The following is a 27627-nucleotide window of genomic DNA, read 5'->3' as shown; positions in this document are numbered from 1 at the left end:
TATCGACCAATGGGCAAAGGCGCGATATCTAGTAAGCTATATCCATGCATTATCAAATGTTCAAAATTTAGAATCATCAGGATACCCTTGAAGGTAGGCACGTCAAATTAGTTCTGATGTGAATTTAAGTTTGATAGAGAAACATGATAATGTTTATGATTATGTAGCATGAAAATAGTTCGAGATGGTATTAGGCAAATTTCATAAAACGAAAACTAATTGTATCAAAAGTGTTTTTTCTCTCTCCTTATTACTTACGAAATGCTCAATAGAAGAGTTTAAATACTTGCAGGGGGATATCTGTTAATGAACGATATCTAATTTATTTCATTTCATGAGCGTCACAACATGGAATCGGGAGTTTACATTTTCATTCTACTTTTGGGGAGCGTGTGTGGATACTGGTTCGAGCCGGGATATATCCACCATTATACGTATTCCTCGACCACGGACACACTAGGAATGTACAATGTCACGACTGTCATCAAGGTCTGTAAAAATTGAGCTTGTCATGAAACTAATATTGTCAAAATAAGCCGTATCAAATTGCCAAATACCTTTCTGGATATAATAGTTAATACTGATCATAGATACTTTTCTAGCATTTGATATACATTTGATGTACAGCGTAGTAAGGTTTTGTTCTTCATAGTTTCGGATTTTAGCATTTGAGATACAGCGAAGTAAAGTTTTGTTCTTCATAGTTTCGGATTTTAGCATTTGATATACAGCGAAGTAAGGTGTTGTTCTTCATAGTTTCGGATTTTAGCATTTGATATACAGCGAAATAAGGTGTTCTTCATAGTTTCGGATTTTAGCATTTGATATACAGCGAAATAAGGTTTTGTTCTTCATAGTTTCGGATTTTAGCATTTGATATACAGCGAAGTAAGGTTTTGTTCTTCATAGTTTCGGATTTTAGCATTTGATATACAGCGAAGTAAAGTTTTGTTCTTCATAGTTTCGGATTTTAGCATTTGATATACAGCGAAGTAAGGTTTTGTTCTTCATAGTTTCGGATTTTAGCATTTGATATACAGCGAAGTAAAGTTTTGTTCTTCATAGTTTCGGATTTTAGCATTTGATATACAGCGAAGTAAGGTGTTGTTCTTCATAGTTTCGGATTTTAGCATTTGATATACAGCGAAATAAGGTTTTGTTCTTCATAGTTTCGGATTTTAGCATTTGATATACAGCGAAGTAAGGTTTTGTTCTTCATAGTTTCGGATTTTAGCATTTGATATACAGCGAAGTAAGGTTTTGTTCTTCATAGTTTCGGATTTTAGCATTTGATATACAGCGAAGTAAAGTTTTGTTCTTCATAGTTTCGGATTTTAACATTTGATATACAGCGAAGTAAGGTTTTGTTCTTCATAGTTTCGGATTTTAGCATTTGATATACAGCGAAGTAAAGTTTTGTTCTTCATAGTTTCGGATTTTAGCATTTGATATACAGCGAAGTAAGGTTTTGTTCTTCATAGTTTCGGATTTTAGCATTTGATATACAGCAAAATAAGGTTTTGTTCTTCATAGTTTCGGATTTTAGCATTTGATATACAGCGAAGTAAGGTTTTGTTCTTCATAGTTTCGGATTTTAGCATTTGATATACAGCGAAGTAAAGTTTTGTTCTTCATAGTTTCGGATTTTAGCATTTGATATACAACGAAGTAAGGTTTTGTTCTTCATAGTTTCGGATTTTAGCATTTAATATACAGCGAAGTAAAGTTTTGTTCTTCATAGTTTCGGATTTTAGCATTTGATATACAGCGAAGTAAGGTGTTGTTCTTCATAGTTTCGGATTTTAGCATTTGATATACAGCGAAATAAGGTTTTGTTCTTCATAGTTTCGGATTTTAGCATTTGATATACAGCGAAGTAAGGTTTTGTTCTTCATAGTTTCGGATTTTAGCATTTGATATACAGCGAAGTAAGGTTTTGTTCTTCATAGTTTCGGATTTTAGCATTTGATATACAGCGAAATAAGGTTTTGTTCTTCATAGTTTCGGATTTTAGCATTTGATATACAGCGAAGTAAAGTTTTGTTCTTCATAGTTTCGGATTTTAGCATTTGATATACAGCGAAATAAGGTTTTGTTCTTCATAGTTTCGGATTTTAGCATTTGATATACAGCGAAGTAAGGTTTTGTTCTTCATAGTTTCGGATTTTAGCATTTGATATACAGCGAAGTAAGGGTTTGTTCTTCATAGTTTCGGATTTTAGCATTTGATATACAGCGAAGTAAAGTTTTGTTCTTCATAGTTTCGGATTTTAGCATTTGATATACAGCGAAGTAAGGTTTTGTTCTTCATAGTTTCGGATTTTAGCATTTGATATACAGCGAAGTAAGGTTTTGTTCTTCATAGTTTCGGATTTTAGCATTTGATATACAGCGAAGTAAAGTTTTGTTCTTCATAGTTTCGGATTTTAGCATTTGATATACAACGAAGTAAGGTTTTGTTCTTCATAGTTTCGGATTTTAGCATTTAATATACAGCGAAGTAAAGTTTTGTTCTTCATAGTTTCGGATTTTAGCATTTGATATACAGCGAAGTAAGGTGTTGTTCTTCATAGTTTCGGATTTTAGCATTTGATATACAGCGAAATAAGGTTTTGTTCTTCATAGTTTCGGATTTTAGCATTTGATATACAGCGAAGTAAGGTTTTGTTCTTCATAGTTTCGGATTTTAGCATTTGATATACAGCGAAGTAAGGTTTTGTTCTTCATAGTTTCGGATTTTAGCATTTGATATACAGCGAAATAAGGTTTTGTTCTTCATAGTTTCGGATTTTAGCATTTGATATACAGCGAAGTAAGGTTTTGTTCTTCATAGTTTCGGATTTTAGCATTTGATATACAGCGAAGTAAGGTTTTGTTCTTCATAGTTTCGGATTTTAGCATTTGATATACAGCGAAGTAAAGTTTTGTTCTTCATAGTTTCGGATTTTAACATTTGATATACAGCGAAGTAAGGTTTTGTTCTTCATAGTTTCGGATTTTAGCATTTGATATACAGCGAAGTAAAGTTTTGTTCTTCATAGTTTCGGATTTTAGCATTTGATATACAGCGAAGTAAGGTTTTGTTCTTCATAGTTTCGGATTTTAGCATTTGATATACAGCAAAATAAGGTTTTGTTCTTCATAGTTTCGGATTTTAGCATTTGATATACAGCGAAGTAAGGTTTTGTTCTTCATAGTTTCGGATTTTAGCATTTGATATACAGCGAAGTAAAGTTTTGTTCTTCATAGTTTCGGATTTTAGCATTTGATATACAACGAAGTAAGGTTTTGTTCTTCATAGTTTCGGATTTTAGCATTTAATATACAGCGAAGTAAAGTTTTGTTCTTCATAGTTTCGGATTTTAGCATTTGATATACAGCGAAGTAAGGTGTTGTTCTTCATAGTTTCGGATTTTAGCATTTGATATACAGCGAAATAAGGTTTTGTTCTTCATAGTTTCGGATTTTAGCATTTGATATACAGCGAAGTAAGGTTTTGTTCTTCATAGTTTCGGATTTTAGCATTTGATATACAGCGAAGTAAGGTTTTGTTCTTCATAGTTTCGGATTTTAGCATTTGATATACAGCGAAATAAGGTTTTGTTCTTCATAGTTTCGGATTTTAGCATTTGATATACAGCGAAGTAAAGTTTTGTTCTTCATAGTTTCGGATTTTAGCATTTGATATACAGCGAAATAAGGTTTTGTTCTTCATAGTTTCGGATTTTAGCATTTGATATACAGCGAAGTAAGGTTTTGTTCTTCATAGTTTCGGATTTTAGCATTTGATATACAGCGAAGTAAGGGTTTGTTCTTCATAGTTTCGGATTTTAGCATTTGATATACAGCGAAGTAAAGTTTTGTTCTTCATAGTTTCGGATTTTAGCATTTGATATACAGCGAAGTAAGGTTTTGTTCTTCATAGTTTCGGATTTTAGCATTTGATATACAGCGAAGTAAAGTTTTGTTCTTCATAGTTTCGGATTTTAGCATTTGATATACAGCGAAGTAAAGTTTTGTTCTTCATAGTTTCGGATACGAGATGTCAATCGCACAGAAACTGGAGTTTCTCTTTATCAACTTCACGTTGACAGCATCACAATGAGAACTATGGATGGATTTTGTAAGTAATAGCGCAACACTACCGGTACAATTAGCACATCTACATTATGTGAATCACAAAATATCTAATATAAAACTTTTCAAACACTGTAAATTTTCCTTTCTTGTAGATTTTCTTAATTAATATGTAAAGTACATCTGTGGTTTATAGAACTTGAATACATACTTACGACTTTGTGATCGGTATTTGATTATCAGACAGAATTATTTTCTCAGCCTTTCGTCTAGCTTATCTCTGATTCTTGATATTAATATCATAAATTCATGTTCATTTATTTCTGAAACCATTTATAACATATGGTACATGAAGACTATAAATTGCATACTTGAAAACTTACACTTCTGTTCAGACATACCACTTCAGAGTGTGTAAATGATAAGGAAAAAAAATGTAAGTATAAAGATCATGGAGGACAAGATAAATCACTGGTGTGGAAAATTAACACTTACAGTGGAAGTAAATGTAGAATCCGTGTCATGCGTTACGTCATACATGTATGCACTCAAATGTTATTTACTCGATTGAAGGTCTAGAACTCATACACCTCAACTTGAATATTCCACTATCAATCGAGGTCTTCTGGTGGTACGTTTGAATCACTGGCTGCAATATTTCGACATATTCAGAAAAAATAATATACATATATAACAACCAATCTATGATTTTTTTCTTGAAAGATTTTCAGCCTAACTCCCTCCTCTTTAAAAAAATGTGGATTGGATTACATAGCCATATTTGTCTTAATTCTGTTGTAAAATTGATTTTGATAAGTTAATTGACCGTAAGATTACCTAGGGATTCTTGTTTATAGTTGCAGATAATCCTAAGAAGTGGAATCTCAGCAAAAGGTGAGTGCATTTTATTTTATTGTACCCTGTGCCATATCATTTCCCTTTAAAAGCATTGGCTTGTGACGAATATGCAGACATTTTTATCAATTTGATAATGACTGAACACAGTCTTATAGTGCTCAACAAGAATAGCCTCATGAAATTACAGGTAGACATGAGAGATTAGATTGGCACAGACTTGTATCTAAATACATGTACATGTATGCTAGAAGTGGTGTAAATCAAATGTGGAATCTAAAAAATTCCAAGCGAATTTGTAATCACAAAACATTTCCCAAATCAACACCATCAAAACATACGGCTTTTCAACACTTTATGCAACCATTCAAGACTAGGCTTTTGATATCATAGACGGACGCCTTTAATAATCAAAACATTGAGAGTCGGACTATTAGGATGACATACTACGCTGCCCAGTCGAGGTGAATAATAGCAAAATTTACTCCCTCTTCATTGCCCAAGTTTCTTAATTCAGCTAGTAGAACAAGTTTTGAAGCAGACACCAGCAAATATATCAAACACAATATCATATGTTGTATTGAGATCCTGATTCATTTTCAAAGATTAACGTTACATTAAAAAAATACTGTTACAAAAACGATTTTTATGATGAATTAGTACAAGATGGAGTAAAAAAAAAAAAATGAAATTGCAATTTTGCAAATTTGTTTCCGGGATTTTTTTTTTTTTTTATCAAATTCATAATATACTGTTAATTCCATAGTAATTACATGTACTAATAGATGTCTTTAAATCCAACACAATATGCAGCAATTTTACATGGTTAAATAATGAACTGGGGTAAAAAAAAAAAAATCTTTGAACCGAGCAATATTATCCATAAAGAATCTAGATTATTTTGATAATGAATATTATTTGCTCATCAAAATGTCCTTTTTTAATGTGCGACATACTTATGGGCCGGTACAAGCCGGGATGCTGTAAAGTGCGAAACGAAATCGAAACGAAACGAAATCTACCGAAACGAAACCCACCATAACGAAACGAAACATACCGAAACGAAACGAAGTATATACAGTCCCTGAAACGTTCTTAACCGCTCGCGCGTTCACCGTGCATCGTTCGTTGTCATTCGGAACTCCAAAGTGAAAGGAAGCGAGACGAAAATGAATCAAAGTACTGAAAGTACCGAGAATCGCTAGGCTTGGCTTGTAATGATGCTGTATTGATATATACAAGTTAGGATGATACTATTAACATATCAAAACAAAATGTTCAATAATTTGCTGCAATTGCTAAATAAAGGAAAGAATGAAATATTGGAAGTTTGTAACACTTTTCTAGGCTTTCAGATTTTGGAACGCAGTTCGCAGTTCACTATTCGCAATTCAATAGTGAACTGCATTCCAGAACGCAGTTTGCAATTCAAATTTCTATATGCATAAAACAACACCACACTGGAATTATAAGGACGGGATGCCAGTTACCAACCCAAAACACTGTGAAGAAATGGTGATGGTAATCTCTCTAGTTACGGAGATCCACCCCTCCAATTTTTATGCAAAATGCATTACACTAAGTGAATAAACATCGGGTTCGGAATCATCGAAGACCCCTACCCCGGGGACTGAAATTTTGGGGGAAGGGTATTAGTGGTCCTTTCCGACCACTATGAAGAAATGGTGATGTTACTCTCTTTAGCTATGGAGATCCGTTCCTCCGACATTTTTAAATACATTTTGTAACGCATTACACTCAGTGAATAAACATCGGGTTCGGAATCATCGAAGACCCCTACCCCGGGGACTGAAATTTTAGGGGTAGGGCATTAGTGGTCCTCTCCCACCACTATGAAGAAATGGTGATGTTACTCTCTCTAGTTACGGAGATCCGCCCCTCCAATTTTTATGCATAATGCTTCACACTAAGTGAATAAACATCGGGTTCGGAATCATCGAAGATCCCTACCCAGGGGACTGAAATTTTGAGAGAAGGGTGTTAGTGGTTCTTTCCCACCACTATAAAGAAATGGTGATGTTACTCTCTCTAGTTACGGAGATCCGCCCCTCCAATTTTTATGCATAATGCTTCACACTAAGTGAATAAACATTGGGTTCGGAATCATCGAAGATCCCTACCCAGGGGACTGAAATTTTGAGAGAAGGGTGTTAGTGGTTCTTTCCCACCACTATGAAGAAATGGTGATGTTACTCTCTCTCTAGTTACGGAGATCCGCCCCTCCAATTTTTATGCATAATGCTTCACACTAAGTGAATAAACATCGGGTTCGGAATCATCGAAGACCCTACCCAGGGGACTGAAATTTTGGGAGAAGGGTGTTTATTCACTTAGTGTAATGCATTATGCATAAAAATTGGAGGGTGGATCTCCGTAACTAGAGAGAGTAACATCACCATTTCTCCATAGTGGTGGGAGAGGACCACTAACACCCTACCCCCAAAATTTCAGTCCCCGAGATAGAGGTCTTCCATGATTCCGAACACGATGTTTACTCACTTAGTGTCATGCATTATGCATAAAAATGGAAGGGGCGGATCTCCGTAACTAGAGAGAGTAACATCACCATTTCTTCATAATGGTGGGAGAGGACCACTAATACCCTACCCCCAAAATGTCAGTCCCCGGGGCAGGGGTCTTCGGTGATTCAGAACCCGATGTTTATTCACTTAGTGTAATGCATTATGCATAAAAACTGGAGGGGCGGATCTCCGTAACTAGAGAGAGTAACTTAACCATTTCTTCACAGTGGTGGGAGAGGACCACTAATACCCTACCCCTAAATTTCAGTCCCCGGGGTAGGGGTCTTCGATTATTCCGAACCCGATGTTTATTCACTTAGTGTAATGCGTTATGCATAAAAATTGGAGGGGCGGATCTCTGTAACTAGAGAGAGAGTAAAATCACCATTTCTTAACAGTGGTGGGAAAGGACCACAAATACCCTACCCCCAAAATTTCACTCCCCGTGGTAGGGGTCTTCGACTATTCCGAAAAAGATGTTTATTCACTAAGTGTAATGCGTTATGCATAAAAATTGGAGGGGCGGATCTCTGTAACTAGAGAGATTACCATCACCATTTCTTAACAGTGTTTGGAGTTGGTAACTGACACCCCATCCTTATAATTCCAGTGTGGTATTGTTTTATGCATATAGAAATTGAATTGCGAACTGCGTTCTAGAATTGCGAATAGTGAACTGCGAACTGCGTTCCAAAATCTAATTACCCACTTGAATGCATGCTATACTAGTATTTACGATGGAGATTTCCTTATGGAATATTTTCATGAAATGGAAAAATGAACATGTTTTATAGTAATTTATATTGTTGTACGATTTAGTTCGATCCTAATAGTAAAAATGATTTATAACGTAATAATGGGACTGTTTAATTTTAATAAACTGACCGCAATTTGCAGTGATATACATATTATGCATAAAACGTTTGCTGGAATAAATTACGAACTCGTTTTTATATGTGAAGAGTGCACCTTTTTATTAATAAACACCTAGATAAAAGAATATTTAGTTTTCCTCGGCAAAATGCTACCACACAATACCACTCATAGAAACATTAAAATCCAATAACCCGAAAGAATTTTCATTCCTCTGATAAAATGTTAGAAATATGTCTCATAATTTCATCTCGATCAAATGTAATTGTATTTCTCGAGAATTTCCAGAATGTTCTCAAATAATTCGAAAACAATTCTAAATCATTTCATAAATTCTCACGTGTTTGCCTCATAGCATTCCAATGTCTCAAATGATTCCGAAGGTATTTTCATTCGCCTGATAAAATCTTAAAAGTATACCTCATCTAAATCAAATCGAAGTGTATAATCTCCAATATCTCACATTCTAAAGAAATGTTAAAAAATTATATAGATGACAAAGTAATGGTGCATTCTATTCTTTAAAGAAATAAAATGCGTTAATTTTTACCGTTAGTTTCCTATTTGAACTGGAGCCATCTGGAGTAATACAGTTTGTGCATATCCATCCAGAAGATTCGTATGAACTGACAACAATGAAGAAAGCCATAGTTGGGACAATGTCAGCCGAATTTAGGGTAAATTCTGTATTACCTTGTTTACTAATCCAATTATTGTCAGAATTTGACACTATATTCTATGCAAAAACATACTCAATAACACAGGACACCACCGATACACCACGTGCTGTGCAAGGTGGAAATATTTTATGCCTGCATACAAGCATCGTCGCAAGCCACGGCTGAAACATACGCTCCAACAACGTACATTTCAGCCATGGCTTGCGATGATAGCATACAAGTCAGACCCAAATACGTTCTTTATCGCTAAGTAGCCTAATATGATATTTTCATACTCATACATTTACTTAGAATAAGTTTTATGTATTATAATCTTCTACCTGGAAGAAATCGGATGATGACGCGTGGTCATATGAAGCAGTGGAGAGAGAGCATGGAGGTCACATTCAACATAAGTATACTGCAATCCGCTCACCGACAGGAACCGTGCTTCACAAGATCCACCAAAGTTCAGATGATCTACTGAGATATCATAAAAGGGTTAGTGAAAATCAATGAATTGGGTACGTTTTTATGTAACCTGAGACACATCAAAGTTGAATATTTATAGAATGTTATTTGCAAATGTTTTCCTTAATGAAAGGTGAAGATAACGAACAGTGATCAATCTCATAACTCCTATAAGCAATACAAAGTAGATAGTTGGGCAAACATGTAATGTAATGATGAAGCGTAGCTTATTGGAAATACTATTGGGGTGGACCGAAAATAAAACAAAGTTCAGTATCCAGTCAATCTAATTGAAATTAAATCCTATGATCCGCTCATCTACTATCGCTACACTATAATTAAAAAGTGTGGTGATAGTAGATGAGCGGATCATTGGATCTAATTTTAATTAGGTTGAGTATCCAGTGTTTTAAGTATTCAGAAATGATGTATCATTTATCAATAAAACACCACGACACGTGTGCGACAGTTAAAGCGTAACGCAATAAAAAGTGAGTTTCAATAGTTTTGGTACAAATACTATTCATAGTCATATACTTTACAATGTTAAAAGATCATTATCGTTTGTCAAAGTTGCTGTCAATTTACAAAGTTATACGAGTGTTCATGATACCAAATGTCAATAGATAGATGAGTGCACGATAATGTCAACATACAAGGCACATAGAACTAACCAACCCCCTCCACTTTTTGACAACGTTGACATTCCGTTATTTTCAGATGCAAAGTAAGATATAATGGCGTTTTCCCCGCTCCACTTTTTTGATGGTTTTAATTTATGGTAAGAATGTATGCTTCAATGAACTGATGAATTGAAGGATGCTCCCCGCTTCCGATTTAGGAAAATGAAGCTTGGGTAAAAGATACATGTAGATTTTTAGGTTTCTTTATTCTAGAAGGCATTTTTTCCTTCCCCTTAGAAGAACGATGCTTCGTTTCTTCACACTAATCTGCACTCTTTATGAAAAATAAGAACTCAGCAGTTCGAAGTAAATTATTGTTCAAATACACGTATCAACACTTCGCGCAAGTTACGTCCCTTGTCCTCCATCTCCCGGTTAATTCAAATCGTATTTCCCTACGTTGACCTTTGTAGTTTTCTTATCTGTAGCTTTAAAAATGTATTTCAGACACTGCACTATGACGCAAATGGCCTCGTGCATTTCATACATGGGATTGACAATGTAACAACTCATAATGACAAAGATGAAACGCCGTATAGAAAGTAAGACTGCAGATTTTATCTAACAGTTACAACACACACACACACACACACACACACACACACACACACCACACATATATATATATATATAAAGTCTCTGTTTTGGAAGTAAACTATAGAAAAAAACTCTAAACACTTTGTAGAAATATTTCGACCGTGTTCCTGGTCTTCTTCAGTCGTGTTTATTTCTCATAGCAACGTAACGCACGACTATGTAGTGATAAACACAGAAGACCGGTAACACGGTCGAAATATTTCAACAAAGTGTTTAGAGCATTTGATACAGTAATACATCCAATAATATAAGTCAAGAAACACAAAACTTGAATAACATTTCACTGTTAGCGCTTTCAACTTTAATGCCTCTTCAGACAGTTAAAAAATATAATACACACACACACACACACACACACACATATATATATATATATATAAAATTATATATATATATAAATATATGTGTGTGTGTGTGTATTATATTATATATATATATATATATATATATATATATATATATTTATATATATATATATATATATATATATATAGTTATAACTATATATATATATATATATATATATATATATATACGTTGTCTCGTGAACTAATCCACATTGCTTTACCTTAAAGTTTAAATACCAAATCATTACAATATGCATATCTTTTCATATGATATCATTTTTGTGCTTTCTACAGCCCCACGCTATCAGAAAAAGAGCCTAGTCAGGAATTCAGTGGTGGTATGATACTAAATAATATATAACGTTTCTAAATGATAATTACACTTGTTAGAACTAAGTCACTACATACTGGGGCACATGGAAGTTTAATTATTTATTTTGTTCACAGATTTTCCTGCAATAAGAGCTTTTGCCGAAACCAACATTCATCTAACGAACAAATGGTAAGAATCACTTACGTTAACGTTCTTAGTGGAAATGATTGTCGTTAAAATATTACAGTAAATCAAAAGATATTTACATTCATTGATTCTTTTCTTTTATACTTCTTTTGAAATTGACACTGCTTTCATCATGCAATAAATACATCTTTTGTTGCAAGCTAGTTCGATACGGTTTTTTTTTAGTATCACCTCTCTGCAAAATCATTACCAAATATGGAGTGTCATCAAGGTCAAAGGGTGCATTGGCTGTAAAAATGCATAAACATTTTTAAAAATATAAACAATAAAATGTATGGCAAAAAAAAAAAAAAAGAAGCATAACCCGCGTAAACGGGTTTTGCAAATTTTTTATGCAATGATTGCTATCTTCATCACCCGATGAAACAACAAAGAAAAAAGAAAGAATTTCATTTTTGAATGACTACTAACTAGTGATTTTTTGTTTCTTTGTGAAGAGTGCAAACAAAAAATGACGTACATTGCAATGTTTTATTATATATCGTTGAGATAATTCGCTAGGAATGGCTAATTATATATATATAATTATATATATATATATATATATATATAGATCAATTTATGTAGCTCCGTGAGGCCACGTCGAGCACTCTAGAAGATTATATCGGAGATTTATCCCACTATATATATATATATATATATATATATATATATATATATATAAATATTATATCAAGGAAGGTCGTCGCGCTTTCGGAATACGGTTTTACCAGACTTGGTATGGAGCATTGAATATTAAAACAAAAACACAAATATTTGGGTGGCTTGGGCGACCAACAGAAACAATAGATCATACATGCTCTATTTAAGATATGTCTACTCTCTCTCTCTCTCTCTCTCTCTCTCTCTGTGTGTGTGTGTGTGTGTGTGTGTGTTTCTCTCTCTCTCTCTCTCTCTCTCTGAGGTATCTGTTATGCCCTAGAATAACTTCGTGAAAATAGTATAGGATGTGTACTCACCATTTTGTGTTCGGACTTCGTTCACAAAGCGACACATCCAGCAACCTATCATTTGAAACAAATTTAAGACACAGGGACAGTTTTATATCACTCTATCAGCATATCTGATACGTTTTTGTTGGTCACCCAAATAGTCTGTTTTCAAGATCATTCCTAGGACACGTTCTATCATGCCCGAAAATATCCAAAAGAATAGTTTTAGCAAGTTTTTAACATGAATCCATTTGAAAAGGCATGGCAAACACTCTTGATACATGAATGAAGATATATTGAATGTGTACGAAAAACCTAATTATACTTGAAAACTGCTCACTGTGCATCTCGCTTCGCTCGGCACCAAATTTTTTGGTACTTGAGAAAAGTTAACCAACATATACTTGGTGCTCATTCACTAGTTATATAATTATTTTTTATGTAATATTGGAGCTCTGGCAAAGTTCCATATAAAGATGGAACAACAAACCAAACAGAACATAGCATCAGTATTGTGTGAACTAATGTCATTTATTAGATGACAATAAACAAATATTATCATTCTATAAAATGATAACAAAAACAAGCTAAGGGGAAATCCAGACAATACTGACAACACAAGTTGCTTCTATAAAAATCCCTGAATATGGTTAAGTGATCTAAAATTAAACACTTGACAAAATAAAATATCCAAAAATCATTGAATAATATGATGTATATTATACGAAACGAAAACCAGCAGCCATGCAGTCTCAAGTATAAACACCAAATCAGCTGCCTAAACATTACAAAACAGCTGCATAATAAATATGTAGGTGAGAGAAGGGGAAGAAGGGTGGTTAAATCTTCAAAATTTCTCTTTGTTTATAATACAATTTCTAGAATTGACGCTATCTAAACATCACGTGATATGACCTTACGATATGATTGGACAATACCTACGAAACTTAAGGACACATCGCATGTTTTCAAAGTATACAAAATTATATGCATTTTGTTTTTCTAATGCACATAGTAGTCCATTCTAATGGTTCGTTCGACGAAATATTGCGATAATTGGCCACAATGCGGATTCAAATATAAGCCCCAATTCCAAAAAGTCTCGTTAATTAGTTACATGTATGTAGTCATGTGGAAAAGTGACATCATATGCGACCTTCTTCGATCAACTGATAGTGAAAATAGTATTAAGTAGCTGTAAAAACTCAGCTTTTAGGAGCCTAATTTATTCACCATGGACAACCGATGTTGACGAATTTCCCGAATATTATGTTTTACAAATAGCAATGTAAACATCCAAATGCAGCAAGGAAAGCGAGTATGAAACCGGCAATTGCAAGTAGATAATGTTTACACAGGACATGGGGGCATTTCAAAAATAAATAAATAAAAATTATCAAATCTTACTTGGAAATCACAATTTTATTTTAATAAAGCAATTTTATTATTATCATTATTATTTTTGAATTGTGATCTACACGTCGGTATTGGTCCTTCAGACCAGACCGGAAAAACCGAGGTCCCGTGTCACGCAGGAGTGGCACAATGAAGATCCCTCCCTGCTCAAAGGCCGTAAGCGCCGAGCATGGGCTTAAATTTTGTAGCCCTTCATCGGCAATGGTGACGTCTCCATATGAGTGAAATATTCTCGAGAGGGAGTTAAACAATATTCAATCAATACACGTCGTTAGGAAGTGGGAGCACGGCATAATACCGTACTTGATGTTACGAGTTCATTAAAAAAAAATGAAAGTATTATTCAATTTAAAGTTAGGAAATACAATATTTTATTTTCTATGATTGAAAGTTCAAAGAAATATCTTTTATCTTTAAAATTATTCTAAATCTACCTGTTGGTAGAACCTAGGAGCACAAGTGAAGGTTAGTTGATGCGAGTGTACGTATTGAAGACCTAAACAAAATGCCTAACAGTGTTTAGCTTCGGTATAATCATTATATCGCAGTTTATCTGGGTCTCTGTCCAACCGCTGTTTGAAAAAGTACATGGACAAAGGCGAATGGGGAGGATTTTTTATGGCAAAGTCCTTGCACCGACAAAAAATTGTCCATGATTTCCCTCACACCTTCCTTCGAAACATTGAAAAAAAATCATTCTAACTCTTTTCTACTGACACCTAGCACACCTTTAAACGACACAAAACACCCTAATGCAGTGTTATTTACAAGCCGTTAATGTGATAATTGGCATTTTTTGTCATTAAATCTAATCTGTTTATGAAATGGCTAACCTTCTTGCTCGAGCTCGCATATGACGTCACACATAATGGCGCGTAAGATTTGAATTCCATCGCTTTCAAACTCTAAGAGTTCGCAAAATATTTCATTTAAAGCACATTTAAAGTAGTTTTAGACACGAAAAGAATTAATTTTGCTGAAAAAAAAAATAAAAAGTCTGGAAACATGGTGTGTGTCCTTAAAGAGCTGGACAATATGACCTTCAAATAGAATGTTACATAAATTACACATAGAGAGAGAATGGATTCACAAATCATATAAATGCAATTATTTACAATAATGCTGTAGTATTTACATACACATTACTACATGGCATATTCTCTCTCTCTCTCTCTCTCTCTCTCTCTCTCTCTCTCTCTCTCTGAATTTCACATAAATTAACTTACAATATGATGCAAAGGGTAGTCTGAACGGTATAATGTGATTGCGATATGTCCCATTACAGGAAATATGACGCTAAAGATTTTGATACACTACACGAGGGACTACACAGAGAAGGCAGTGCCATAAAACCGGTATATTCAATGCAGAAGCAAAACAATAACGATTGTCTTAGGTAGCTCCACCCTCATGTGACTTATCAAAATTAAGGATTTAAAGTAGAAAACCTGTATTCATTTCCACTAAGTATAGGTTAATTTAATCAATAACTAAAGAAAATGTACACGTTGTCACCCTTTGAAAGATGCCACACATACATCAACAGAAGTACAAATCAACATAAAAAAATCGCACATCTTCATTAAACATCATGATAAAGAATACATAAAAACTGGTTAAAATGGAAAAAAGTTCAATTTCAAAAGTTTCCAAAATTTGCTACTTTATAACTCGTACATATAATTTCTGGATATCAAGGATATTATTGCATAAAAGACATTCAGTAGTAAAATAGCAGCGTGTGGGTTATTGCCGTTGACACTATTTTAATTGTAGTATAGATAATTGATTATTTATACCTTTTCAATATCAAATTGGTTGCCTTTTTTACCCGGTGAATAAAATTCCCCCAAAAGATATCTCTATCATGAACAAATTTAAAAAAAAAAATTTTTGCAAATAAAATGACATTACATGAAGATGGGGCTACCTTTGTTATTACTTTCATGGCATTTTGTTGAATTTCAATGCTATTGTTTACTTATGTATCTATTTACTTCATTATTTAGAAACCTGAAAACAGACAAAATCTATCATCTATTCAACATGAAATAGAGAAGTTAAAACTATGTGTTTTAAGGTATAAGGAGAGAAGTAAGTTAATATTACGTTTGCATTAGACTAAGGAACGTCGAATATGTATCTTACATAAGAATTTCGTTTTGTGTTGTGGAAAGAATTAATTTGTCAATAAAAAAAAAAAACACCCATGTACTCAATGAACCAACGTGAGCCAGCTCATCTCTTAAAAAAATAAACCAAAGTGAAAATAATCATGTATTCTAAATTACGATTGATTACCCACACAGTTTTTATGATGTACATTATAAACAATTTCTAGCCCATCCAAATCGCACAGAATGTCTACTGTATCTTCGACACAATTTGACACATTTGGTAACAGATGACTTCGAGAGATTTTTCACAAACGCCCTCTTACGTCAATGTGCGGAGAAAGACACTGTATGTGAGGAAGAAAGAGATGTGATGATAGGAATACTGGCATATTCTAACAGAGAAGAAACCCAGAACTTAATGGAGACTCTGATTTTTAAAAATAATATTACATCAACCAAAGAACTTAGGCGGTGTCTTATTCATTGTGCCCATCTCAATAATCCAAAACAGGTATGGTTAACGTTCATAAATTATAACTTGCTTTGAAATGCTGGATAAGGATGGACTACATCTGTGTATCCACGTACATACAAAGGTTGTCCCAATGAATTCTAGATTTCCCTATCTACGCAAAGTTAAGAAAAAAATTTCATCCAAATGTTCTAAGAATAAAATGTAGAATCTTTCAGTGGTATAGTTGAAAATTTGTATCTCAAAGCATACCCAGGAGAGTTAAGATAAATATGAACCGGTCTCGGTCGTAGTCATTATGTCTCCTCTTCACAGAAAGAAGTTAGAATTCTTGTTCCGCTTCTCATTCCAAGTTTGTCCATAACTGTTTTGTCTTTTGACAAAGGCCTTTGATATTTAGTATGTGGGTATATCATGATAAGACAGTATGTCTCGTATAATATTTGATGACCTTTGACCTTTACCTTTTATGTAAAGGTCAAATAACAGTATTTTTCGTATTGTTTTGTCCTGATACCTTTTTTTGTTTTTTGACATACCCAGTAGACCTTTGATATTTGGTATGTTAGTACATGCATACTATGATAAGACAATGTGTCGCGTGCCGTTTTTGTTGACTTTTGAACTTGAACTCTTATATAAAGGTCAAATAATAGAATTTTGGGTAATTGTTTTTGTCCAGATCATATATTTTTAGGTCACCTGAGTAAATTCAGGTGACCTATTGCTATTGGTTGTCGACCGTCATCGTCCGCCGTGCGCTTAAAATTGGCCACCTCTAACTTCTTCATAACTACCATTCTAATTCGTTTCAAATTCGTTATAACGCATGATTGAAACAAGGGGGCATAAATTGTAAATTTCAGGACTTCTGCACTCCTGGGGTCTGAGGGGCGGGGTAAAACTTGCCAAATTATGACGAATTTTCAAAACATTTCTCTACAACAACACATGTGTAAGAAAAACTAAATCCATTGCGATATAGAGCAGGGAGGCCTCTACCAAACTTGTAAAATTTCATTATCCCCAGGGTAGCGGTTTCGACTCAGGGCGGGGCCAAACTTGGTACATATAGTTTATGTGTAAATTATTTAAATAACATTTTCTTTAGTGTTATTGATACTAAATTAATACTAAATGGATATTTAGAAAGAACAGGTAGTCCTTTACCAAAATTGTACATGTATATTTGATGATCCCAGGGGTAGGGGTTTCGGTATCAGAGTGGAGCCAAATGGTCAGTTATTAAATGTATGAATAATAGAACATCTTTAACTTCTTGATAACTCATTCCGATTCCTTTCAAATTTAGTGTGATGCATCAGTGGGGTAAGGGGGGCGTAAATTGTAAATTTCAGGATTCCTGCATCACTGGAGCCTGAGGGGCTAAAACCACCAATTTTCAAAAATCTTCATCTCTACAACTGCACATGTGTAAGAAAAACTAAATCCATTGTGATGTAGAGAAGGAAGGCCTCTACCAAAATTGTAAATTTCATGATCCCAGGGAAAAGGTTCTGACCCCAAGGCGGGGCCAAACTTGGTACATAGCGTTTATATGTAAAACATTTAGGTAACATCTTTAGTGTTATTGATACTGAATTAAAAGCTAAATGGATGTATAGAAAGAGCAGGTGGTCTTCTAACAAAATTTTTAATTTGATGATTCCAGGGGTAGGGGGTTTTAGTATCAGGATGGCGCTGAAATTGTAAGTTATCAAATGTGTGAACAATAGAACTTTATCAACTTCTTCTTGATAACTGCCATACCAATTCTTTTCAAATTTGGATGAAGCATCTTTTGGACAAGGAGGACCGAAATTGTAAATTCTGGATTGTTGCACCCCTGAATTCTGAGTAAAACCAGGTCGAATACACCTCAAATAGTTCACTTTAATTGAAATGGAATCGAAGGTTTTATGAATAAAATTAACTCCATAGAAATATATTCTGATTTTGGATTAATCTATAGGTTTACCCGCATACTATTTTTCTGCTGAGAATGAATTATCATATTCTTATAATTTATTTTACATGAAGATAACTGTACATGTTCGAGTTAACAATGACACAGGCGCATGGGTTCAGGTTTGAATTTCGAATCTCGTATTTTGAATTTCGAATCTCGAATGAGCCTTCTGGGCTTTCGTACATACACATGTATCAAGCAAAGACGTTCATCACTATGGACACTTTCGATGGCATTCTAAAAAAGATGTGATCTGAAAACTTATACATGTACTTTTGTTGAATATTAGTATTCAAAACAGGATTTTTTTCTAGATTTCATTGGCCTTGGGACTAGTGATACGTATAACTACTACTCAGATGGCCGATAAGGCCTGCGGGCATCTTGTTTCTCTTTCACATAGCCTTTGGTATTTGGTACATGTATGTGGATATTACCAGTTTTGATGACTTTGACCTTTTATGTAAGGGTCAAATAATAGAATTTGGGGCATATTTTGGCCAGACCAATCTTTTTTTATCTTTTGACTTATCCTTTGGTGTTTGGTATGTGGGTGCCATTTTTTATTACCTTTGACCATGACCGTTTATTTAAAGGTCAAATAATAGAATTTTTTAGACATTTTTTTTTTTTTCTTACCATAAATTTTAGGTCATAAACTCAGGTGACCTATTGCAATTGATTGTCGTCCGTCATCGTCCGTCGTGCGTTAACAATTAAATATGTTGTATTTCTTTATAACTACCATTCCAAGTCTTTTCACATTTGATATGAAGCATCATTGGGGCAAGGGGGGGGGGGGTATAAATTGTAATTTGCAGGACTAAGACTAAGTATTGCTGGCATTTGGGTTGAACATTATTATCTTATTTAAACTGAGCTTTCTCCTCTATGATATTTTAAAAATATCTCTGAAAATTTGTGTTGAAATTGTTGGTTATGATTTTTGTTTTTAGATAACCTGGTATATTTTCGACGCAAGGTGTTGACTTGGATGCTTGTATCATGTGCTAGTTTCAGCATGTACTTGAGCATATTTAAGCAGTTATAATCTTTATAGCATATAGCAGTTTTAAAAAAAAAAGTTAAATGATTTAGAGGTAAAATGAGTATAATATTACTTTTGTGCTGTGCTGGAAGGCTAGTAAGTAAAAGGGAACTTTATATATATATATTATTTAACAAACGCTAAATGCTATTCATGCAGAGTTTATGCAAACATAATTATCATAACAAGGATGTTGAAAACTTTAACTCTATTTTTCAGAGCCTGGTTAAGATCATTGAAGATTTGTGCTTTAGTGCATGGAATCAGGAACAAAATGGTAAATGGTCTTGCTTAAGGTATTCTATACATAATCAGCCAAAAAAGTTTTCCTAAGAGAATAACTATAATATAGTTACGAAACCATGGGCATCAACATACATAGACATTTTCCCCAGAAAATTTCTAAGAAATTGTAATTTTAAAATATTTTTCAGTAATTAATATAACTATGAGTATGGAAAATACTTGTTTTATACACCCGCTTTTGACGGGCCGTATCATAACGGCTTTCCCATCCGTCCACCTGTAAGCTATTTCGTGACCGAGTGATATTTTTCACACTATGAGGCCTAGAATTATCAAACCTTGTCAGCTGTTGTATTGTTTTGGGGGAGAAAGGTGTGTCGCAACCCCACAACAGGTCGCTGGGCCTTCCTTCTGGAATTTATGGTCATACATACTCAAATCATCAGGCTCAAATTATATCTTGCATACTGTGAGCCCTAGGACAATCAGGCTTTGTCCCTTGATGCATCTGGTAAAAGAGGCATGCATGTTGTGCCTCAAAAGTAGGTTTGTGACAAGACTTAAACGACATTTTTATCACACAAGTAATGACTTTGAAAAATTAAGAGTATAAATAAGGAAAGTAAAGGCAGTAAGAAGAATATATTTCAGAACAAGTCGTCTAAGCTTTATAGCAAATCACAGTGAAAGCAGCAGACATTAATAGAAATGTAGCATAGTATATAAATCTTTCAACCACATCCATGTATATGTAACATCGTCTGTCTCCCATGTCATTCATACGAAGCCACACAAGGAATCTGGAATATTCGATTCATTAGTTGCTTCAACAGTTATTCGACAGTTATTAAAATTTGATTACCCAAAATCCAAAACTGTGACGTGTAATTTGTACTTTAAACACTTAAAATTTTCAAAATGATTTCTTTAATTATAATTTTAACAGCTTTTAGCAAATCGTTATATAAAAATAAACAGTAATACGAAAAATGGATGAACGATTTCATGAATTTCTATAAATAGAAATACAAAACTGCGCTACTTTATAAAAAAAAACCGTAGATAATATGAATGAATTGTCTGGAAAATACCACAAACATTTTTGATAAGCAGACCTTCATTTTTATTTGTTGTTGATAACATAACGTCACAATACACTGTCTACGTTAACTGTGTCAATTATAAGTCTAAAGACCTTTGAAAACCCAACAAAAATTGGAGCGTTTAGCGCCAGAGGTATTTCATAAATGATATATGTAAAAGTGAGAGACTTTCCAATTTACCGTACTTTACTGAATATCATGATCATTTGGGACACGCCAATGACCATTTCATGCGTCGTTCGATCGAACGGTCACACCGTTACGCCGAAACTCGCGTCACGAAGAACGGTAAGCGGTAAAGAGGATCTGCTAGGACGACCTACGTCATAGTTATTAATATTCATGAACAATAACGTCGACAACAAAACACCAATGCTGACAAACATTTTCCGGTAATAAAAATAAACTTAGAATATTTCCAAAAATAATCTTTACGCTTATATCGAAATAAAAAGTCTGAGAGAGAGAGAGAGAGAGAGAGAGAGAGAGAGAGAGTTAATCATCAATATATATATACCGGTATATATATATATATATATATATATATACAGTAAATAAAAAACAATTTTCAATATTTTAAAAGGAATATCACGCATGGTATTCTGCATAAGATATAACTTTTAGTGAAGATTTTATCTATATTGGCCTCTTTGTGCAAACAGCAATTTAACATATCTCAAAGTATTTTTGGCATATGATTATCGAAGACATCACTAAAATCCTAGGTCACCCTACTGGATCCTAGGTCACTCTACTGGATCGTAGCTCAGTCTACTGGATCCTAGGTCACTCTACTGGATCCTACTTTTATACAGTTACTCTGTACAGTACCCTGCATGGTATTATTAGTTACCTAGTCATCTAGATGGCTAGGTAACGAATTTATCCCACCGATGACCTATTATGATAATATGCATGAGGCTATTGCGTACCAGAACTACAGACAACACCGTACCATAAATGTTTCTTGTTCAAAGACTACTGTATTTAAACAAACGTTTACTTGGACAAACATCATACCATTATACGTATACATCATACCATTATATGTATACATCAGCACAGATATACCCAGTGTGATTATCAATAATTTCTTTCTTTTTTTTTTATCTCGTCTGCTGCCAAACTTGCAAACCGTTTGGCCGCCATTGTTGTTGACAAATGCAACAAGAAAGATAACTCGCAAGGAAGCCTGGTATAAATTTTGACGGTGACATGGGATAGAATATCCCATGTCTTCATGTGACCGTAATGAGCCAATCACTATTCAGGATCTCCCAACTAACTCGTCAAAGGTGGGGTAAAATCACTGTATATGTCAGTACTTACACTAGGTCACTCTACTAGATCCTAGGTCACTCTACTGGATCCTACTTTTATACAGTTACTCTGTACAGTACCCTGCGTGGTATAATCACTGTACATGTCAAGTTCTTACACTCTATCAAGCTACTGGATCCTAGGTCAGTCTACTGGATCCTAGGTCACTCAACTGGATCGTAGGTCACTCTACTGGATCCTAGATCACTCTACTGGATCCTAGGTCACTCTACTGGATCCTACTTTTATACAGTTGCTCTATACAGTACCCTGCATGGTATAATCTTAGTTAACTCGTACATGTATGTACTACTTAATTATCCCGTAGTACAACTTAATATGTTGTACATGTATCTACGACTTTTATCTCGTACATACGACTTATTATATCATATGTACCACTTAATATCTCGTACGTACGACTTATCATCACGTAGAACGACTTAGTATCTCTTGCGTATGACTTAACAAAAAGTATTTCGCTTTGATAGCAATACGCTTCCATTATTGAAAATGTTGAAAAACTCTAGTCTTATGTACCGGATTCCTAAAAAGAAAATGTCAATGGATTACTACGACGTATTGCAGTGTATTGCACTTTCAGAAAATTCATAATACGTACATGTATTTCATTTATTTGTTTATTTACTCCATAGAGCCGACTCGCTCTCTGTCTGAAATCCAGAAAGGGGCATGCCTTACCATTGGAGCACTTGCAAAAACTCTTCGTGAAGAGGGGAGAGAACAAGAAACAGCGAGAATCACAACGAAGTTAGGAAGCTGGCTGAAGTTCCACAATGAAAGTAATATCTAACCGACACTAAATAACATCATTTAAATTCGCTCAAAGCGACATAACATAACCGTAATACTATGTTACATGTATAATGTGTTCCTTGCTTATTTAAATATATCTTTTCTCAGAATTGTTAATCACACGCACATGTATATGTACTGCGTTCGTTAATGGCATCTTTTACAATCCAAACACGGGCTAGGCTATGGGCGGCGGAAAGGGTAAAAACGACAGTAATGCAAAATGAACGATTAATTTTCAAAAATATACTGAAATACAAAGCAAACCAGCTTTAAACAAAATCAACAGATTCTGTTGCAAAACCAACGCTCACAGATGCAAATCAATAGTCATTATTATGAAATAGCTTAATTGACGCTAGATGGCGTGCAAAAAAGACATACATTATCTGAATTAAAGCTAAATGGCGCACGAGTTTATCTACGTAATCATTATAAGTGTACCTATCTTGAAAGGTAATTCCTGAGAAATTGCCAATCATGTCGATCTCTCAGAACGCCAACATATCATAAGCTGCAAAACTGTTCTACCTTGAACAGAATAACAATATGAATATGTGTTTAGTTGGTGTTTTTCAACCTACTTGTTTCAACCCAATTCAATCTAAATTCTAAAATCAGATTTGTTTTTTTTGTAATTCATTTATTTTTTTTGCTTTCACAATAAATAAACATTTACATATTAATAATACATGATAATATAGTATATACATATTTCAAGCAAGTACAAACATATATGTGTATATTTAGGAGTGCATATGTACATGTATAATGTGAAAGGTATTTAATTTCGAAAAGATGGGGAGAGAGGAGAGACAGAGAGAGAGAGAGAGAGAGAGATAAGGGGAGTAAGGGGAAGAATTTTGCCTGGTCTACTGATCAGTCTCAATCATTTCATATAAAGCAATTATTATCTGTTAACTGTACATAATTAAAGCAAATCACATATATTCTGCCAGAATTTCTCATATTCAGTATACTTACAGCTTTTTAGCAACATAGATTTTTCTATATAAAATCTATCAATGATATGTTTTTGACAGCACAAACATTTAGTTTTGGAGCCATTTTATACCTACTTGCAAATATGTAATACTTAACAATAAGTATTAGTAAATTTTGTACTTTGTATAAGTTTCTGTTATTGTATTTGCCAAATACTATGGTTTGTCTATCACATATAATTGGTTTATTAAATTTATTGAGAAACCAGTCTTCAATTGCACACCAGATCTCCTTTACTTCAAAACATTCTACAAACAAGTGATCAATTGTTTCTATGTTACTTCTGCAAAATGTACAAATGGGGGAGTATATTAATTTAAGTTTAAAAAGATAATTATTGGTAGGAATTGTTCTATGAAGTATTTGAAATTGTAACCATTGATACTTTGACTCTTTTGTTACCTTAAAGGGGAGCTCAAATATTTTATTTCATTCTATCTCATTAAACAGATCACCATTCTCAACCCATTTTGATATTGAAGTAATTGGTACCCGTTTTTTATCAGTTAAAACATTGTACATATCTTTGCAGCCCTTTTCATTTTTAAAAAATATAGAAATTGATTTAGGGATAAAAGGCATAATTTTTTTTCTAATTTCTTTTATATTTACATATCTAGTTCTTTCTATGATTATCTGTCTAAGACCTGCATATTCTACAATATTTGTTTTGATACCTGAATCACTGAGTGCCTTGCAACTTTTGAAGTTGCCATCAGAATCAAAAAGATCAATTACATATATCATACCAGCTTTAAAATAACTCTTCAAGAAGATGGAACTATTGTTTATTTTGATGTTTGGGGTATACCATATATGCTCAAAGAGATCTAGCACTTTGTTAGGGGTTTCAATAATTTTGATCCAACTAGAAAACACTTCTTTCCAGAAATTATTATTTATTGTTTTACATATTGTGAGGACATAGTCAGTCCCTCTTGACCATATATTACTAATATTTGTTTTCAACTCTGCCTCAAGTAATTGTACCCATTTTGAATATGAGCGAAGAATTCTTCTAATCCAACTTGATTTTAAAGCTGTAATAAATTCTGTATAATCTATCATTTTTAATCCCCCGTTTCTATATTCTTGAATGATAGTATTTTTTTTTATTTTATGAATTTTACTTCCCCATAGGTAGCTGAAGATTTCTATTTCAAATTTCTTGATATATTCTGGGTCAGAGTTTGGTATAGTAAGTACCAAATTGTTCAACTTTGGTATAATCAAAGTTTTTATCACAACTAGTCTTCCAATAGGAGTTAACTTTCTTAATTTCCATTGATTTATGAGGTGCTTAATTTTAGATAATTTTGTTATATAGTTCATTTCAACTACTTCATTAAGGTCTACAGAAAATTTAATCCCCAACAAATCAAAGGTTGTATTTTTCCAGTCAAGTTTCCATCTGGAATGATGGAAAACTTCATCTGAAATTATTTTTTTACTGCCAATCCATACCATTTTAGTTTTAGAGAAATTTATTTTAAGACCAGAGACATTGGCGAAGTAATCTAGTTCTCTGAGGATACCGTCCATGGATTCAGGTGATCCATCTGAGAACAATGAGGTATCATCAGCATACTGTGATAATTTGTATTCCTCACTCTAAATTGTTATTCCTTTTATATCTTTATTACTTTTTATGATTATTCCAAGGACTTCTACACAGAGTAATAAAAGATAAGGTGGTATGGGGTCACCTTGCCTACAGCCTCTTTTTGGGTGAAAATACTCTGAGGTTATTCCATTTTGTATGACACAAGATTTTATGTCATTATAGAAGGTTTTTATCCAGTTTTTTATTGATGTACCAAAATTGAAAAAGTCAAGGGTTTCATATATAAAGGCCCAGGAGATTGAGTTAAAGGCTTTTTCAAAGTCTATCAACATTAACAAACCAGGAATTTGATTATATTCTGTATATTGCATTAAATCATACACCAGCCTAATATTTTCCCCTATAAATCTTCCTTTTAAAAAACCTGATTGATCCCTATTAATTAATTTGTCTAAAAATATTCTTAATCTTCCAGCAATGCATCCTGAAGCTATATTGTATAGAACATTTAGGAGGCTTATTGGACGCCAGTTTTTCAAATACTGTTTAGGCTTTCCAGTTTTTGGTATGCATGTAATTATGCCAAGTTTATTAGGTTCTGTAAACTGCATAATATCTGCAGAATTATTAATGGCTCTTGTGATAAAGCAGCCTAAATCTTTCCAAAAGAACTTAAAAAATTCGCACGAGAAGCCATCTGGCCCTGGACTCTTATCATTTTTCATTTGTTTTAAAATATTTAAAACTTCCAATTTTGTTACTGGACCTTCGAGACTATCTGATTCTTTCTTAGTAAGTTTTGGGATATCATAATCCTTTAATCTTTTGTGAATATTATCTTTTTCTATAGTTTCTCTTTTTTATATATAGATTTTCATAAAAAAAAGTTTGGATTCATTTAGCATATCAAATTGATCAGTGCAAATTGTACCATCTTTTTTTTCAATTTTTGGTATTAGCTTACTAATATAATTTCTTGATTCTAAACTTACAAAGTACCTAGAAGGTTTTTCTCCTTCTATCCATTTGACTTTTGACCTTATACATTGACCTTTAAGTTTTTTCATTCTTATATCTGCAATTTCGTTTTGTTTGATAGTAAGTTACTCAACTGATTGTTGTGTCATATTTTGTTCCAGATTGGAAATTTCTCTTTCTAACTGTAATTCTTTTTCACAAATTTTCTTTTTCTTAAATGTTGAATATGAAATAGATTTTCCTCTAATTTCCATAAGTAAAATATCAAGAAATGTCTGGTCACTAACCGTAAACTGTATTAAATCATTATCAATTGAAGGAATGCTTTCTACATTATAAACTAAACAGGAATATTGTTTTTGACTTCCTCAATTTTTTCCTTAATCAACTTAACATACTCTTTGTCAGTTAATAAAGTATTATTGAACTTCCAAAAACCTCTGCCCTTTTTAAATTCATTTGTTTTATAGCATAGGATCACTGGTGAATGATCTGATCGATAACTATTTTCATATTTTATGCAAGGATTCATAGTTAACATTGATTCTGAAATCAGAAAAAAATTAAGTCTAGATTGCTTAATAGGGTTCTTCTTTCTCTATGTATACCTTTTGAACATTGGATTATTTTCACGAAAAACATCTTTCAGACAAAAAGTGTCCATTAAGTTTAAGACTGATTGTCTTGATTTTGGGTTGTTTAAGTGCTTATAGTTCATGGAGTCTAAACTCCTTATTTAGTGTAAGATTAAAATCACCCCCCTATAACAATATGTTGAGAAGAGTACATCTCTTCAATCTTATTTTGGATGTTTATATAAAAGTCTGGAGTGTCAGAGTTTGGACCATAGATATTGATCAGTAAGAAACATATTCCTTCTACTGTGGCATCCAAAATGATATAATCCCCACTATCGTCTTTGTATTGATTGTGAATTTCTATCTCACAGTTATTATTAAAAAATATAGCAACTCCTCTTGAATTTCGTCTAAAGGAGCTAAAGAAGGCCTTATATC

At 33.5% G+C, this 27627-nt stretch overlaps 1 protein-coding gene and 1 long non-coding RNA gene across 2 annotated transcripts in view; one reads left to right on the top strand and one right to left on the bottom strand.

Moving 5' to 3' along the window:
- LOC130054588 (uncharacterized) overlaps nucleotides 1-27627 on the bottom strand; it is a 44755-nt gene that overhangs the window by 16625 nt on the left and 503 nt on the right. The window contains exon 2 of the long non-coding RNA XR_008802903.1: nucleotides 9349-9490. This is a non-coding gene — a long non-coding RNA (uncharacterized LOC130054588). The remainder of the gene's footprint in view (nucleotides 1-9348; nucleotides 9491-27627) is intronic.
- Nucleotides 357-23201, top strand: LOC125675476 (uncharacterized). Its single transcript, XM_048913201.2, has 13 exons — nucleotides 357-489; nucleotides 4030-4123; nucleotides 4935-4971; nucleotides 8905-9025; nucleotides 9356-9508; nucleotides 10609-10703; nucleotides 11400-11443; nucleotides 11553-11607; nucleotides 15259-15328; nucleotides 15983-16067; nucleotides 16315-16601; nucleotides 19799-19856; nucleotides 22905-23201. Exons 1-13 carry the CDS (start codon nucleotides 463-465, stop codon nucleotides 23060-23062), a joined length of 1284 nt encoding a protein of 427 aa, XP_048769158.2. The 5' UTR covers nucleotides 357-462; the 3' UTR covers nucleotides 23063-23201.

The sequence above is a fragment of the Ostrea edulis genome, chromosome 1 (genome assembly GCF_947568905.1).
Source record: "Ostrea edulis chromosome 1, xbOstEdul1.1, whole genome shotgun sequence".
Classification (NCBI taxonomy): domain Eukaryota; kingdom Metazoa; phylum Mollusca; class Bivalvia; order Ostreida; family Ostreidae; genus Ostrea; species Ostrea edulis.
Note: the sequence above shows the minus strand (reverse complement) of the source record. Positions and strands in the feature narration are given on the sequence as shown.

Bases quoted from the DNA above. Each gene is read 5' to 3' on its own strand.
- LOC125675476 (XM_048913201.2), top strand. From the start codon at position 463: ATGTACAATGTCACGACTGTCATCAAG. The intron at 9,509-10,608 runs GTTAGTGAAAAT...AATGTATTTCAG, and splicing joins TACTGAGATATCATAAAAGG to ACACTGCACTATGACGCAAA. The intron at 10,704-11,399 runs GTAAGACTGCAG...TGCTTTCTACAG, and splicing joins GATGAAACGCCGTATAGAAA to CCCCACGCTATCAGAAAAAG.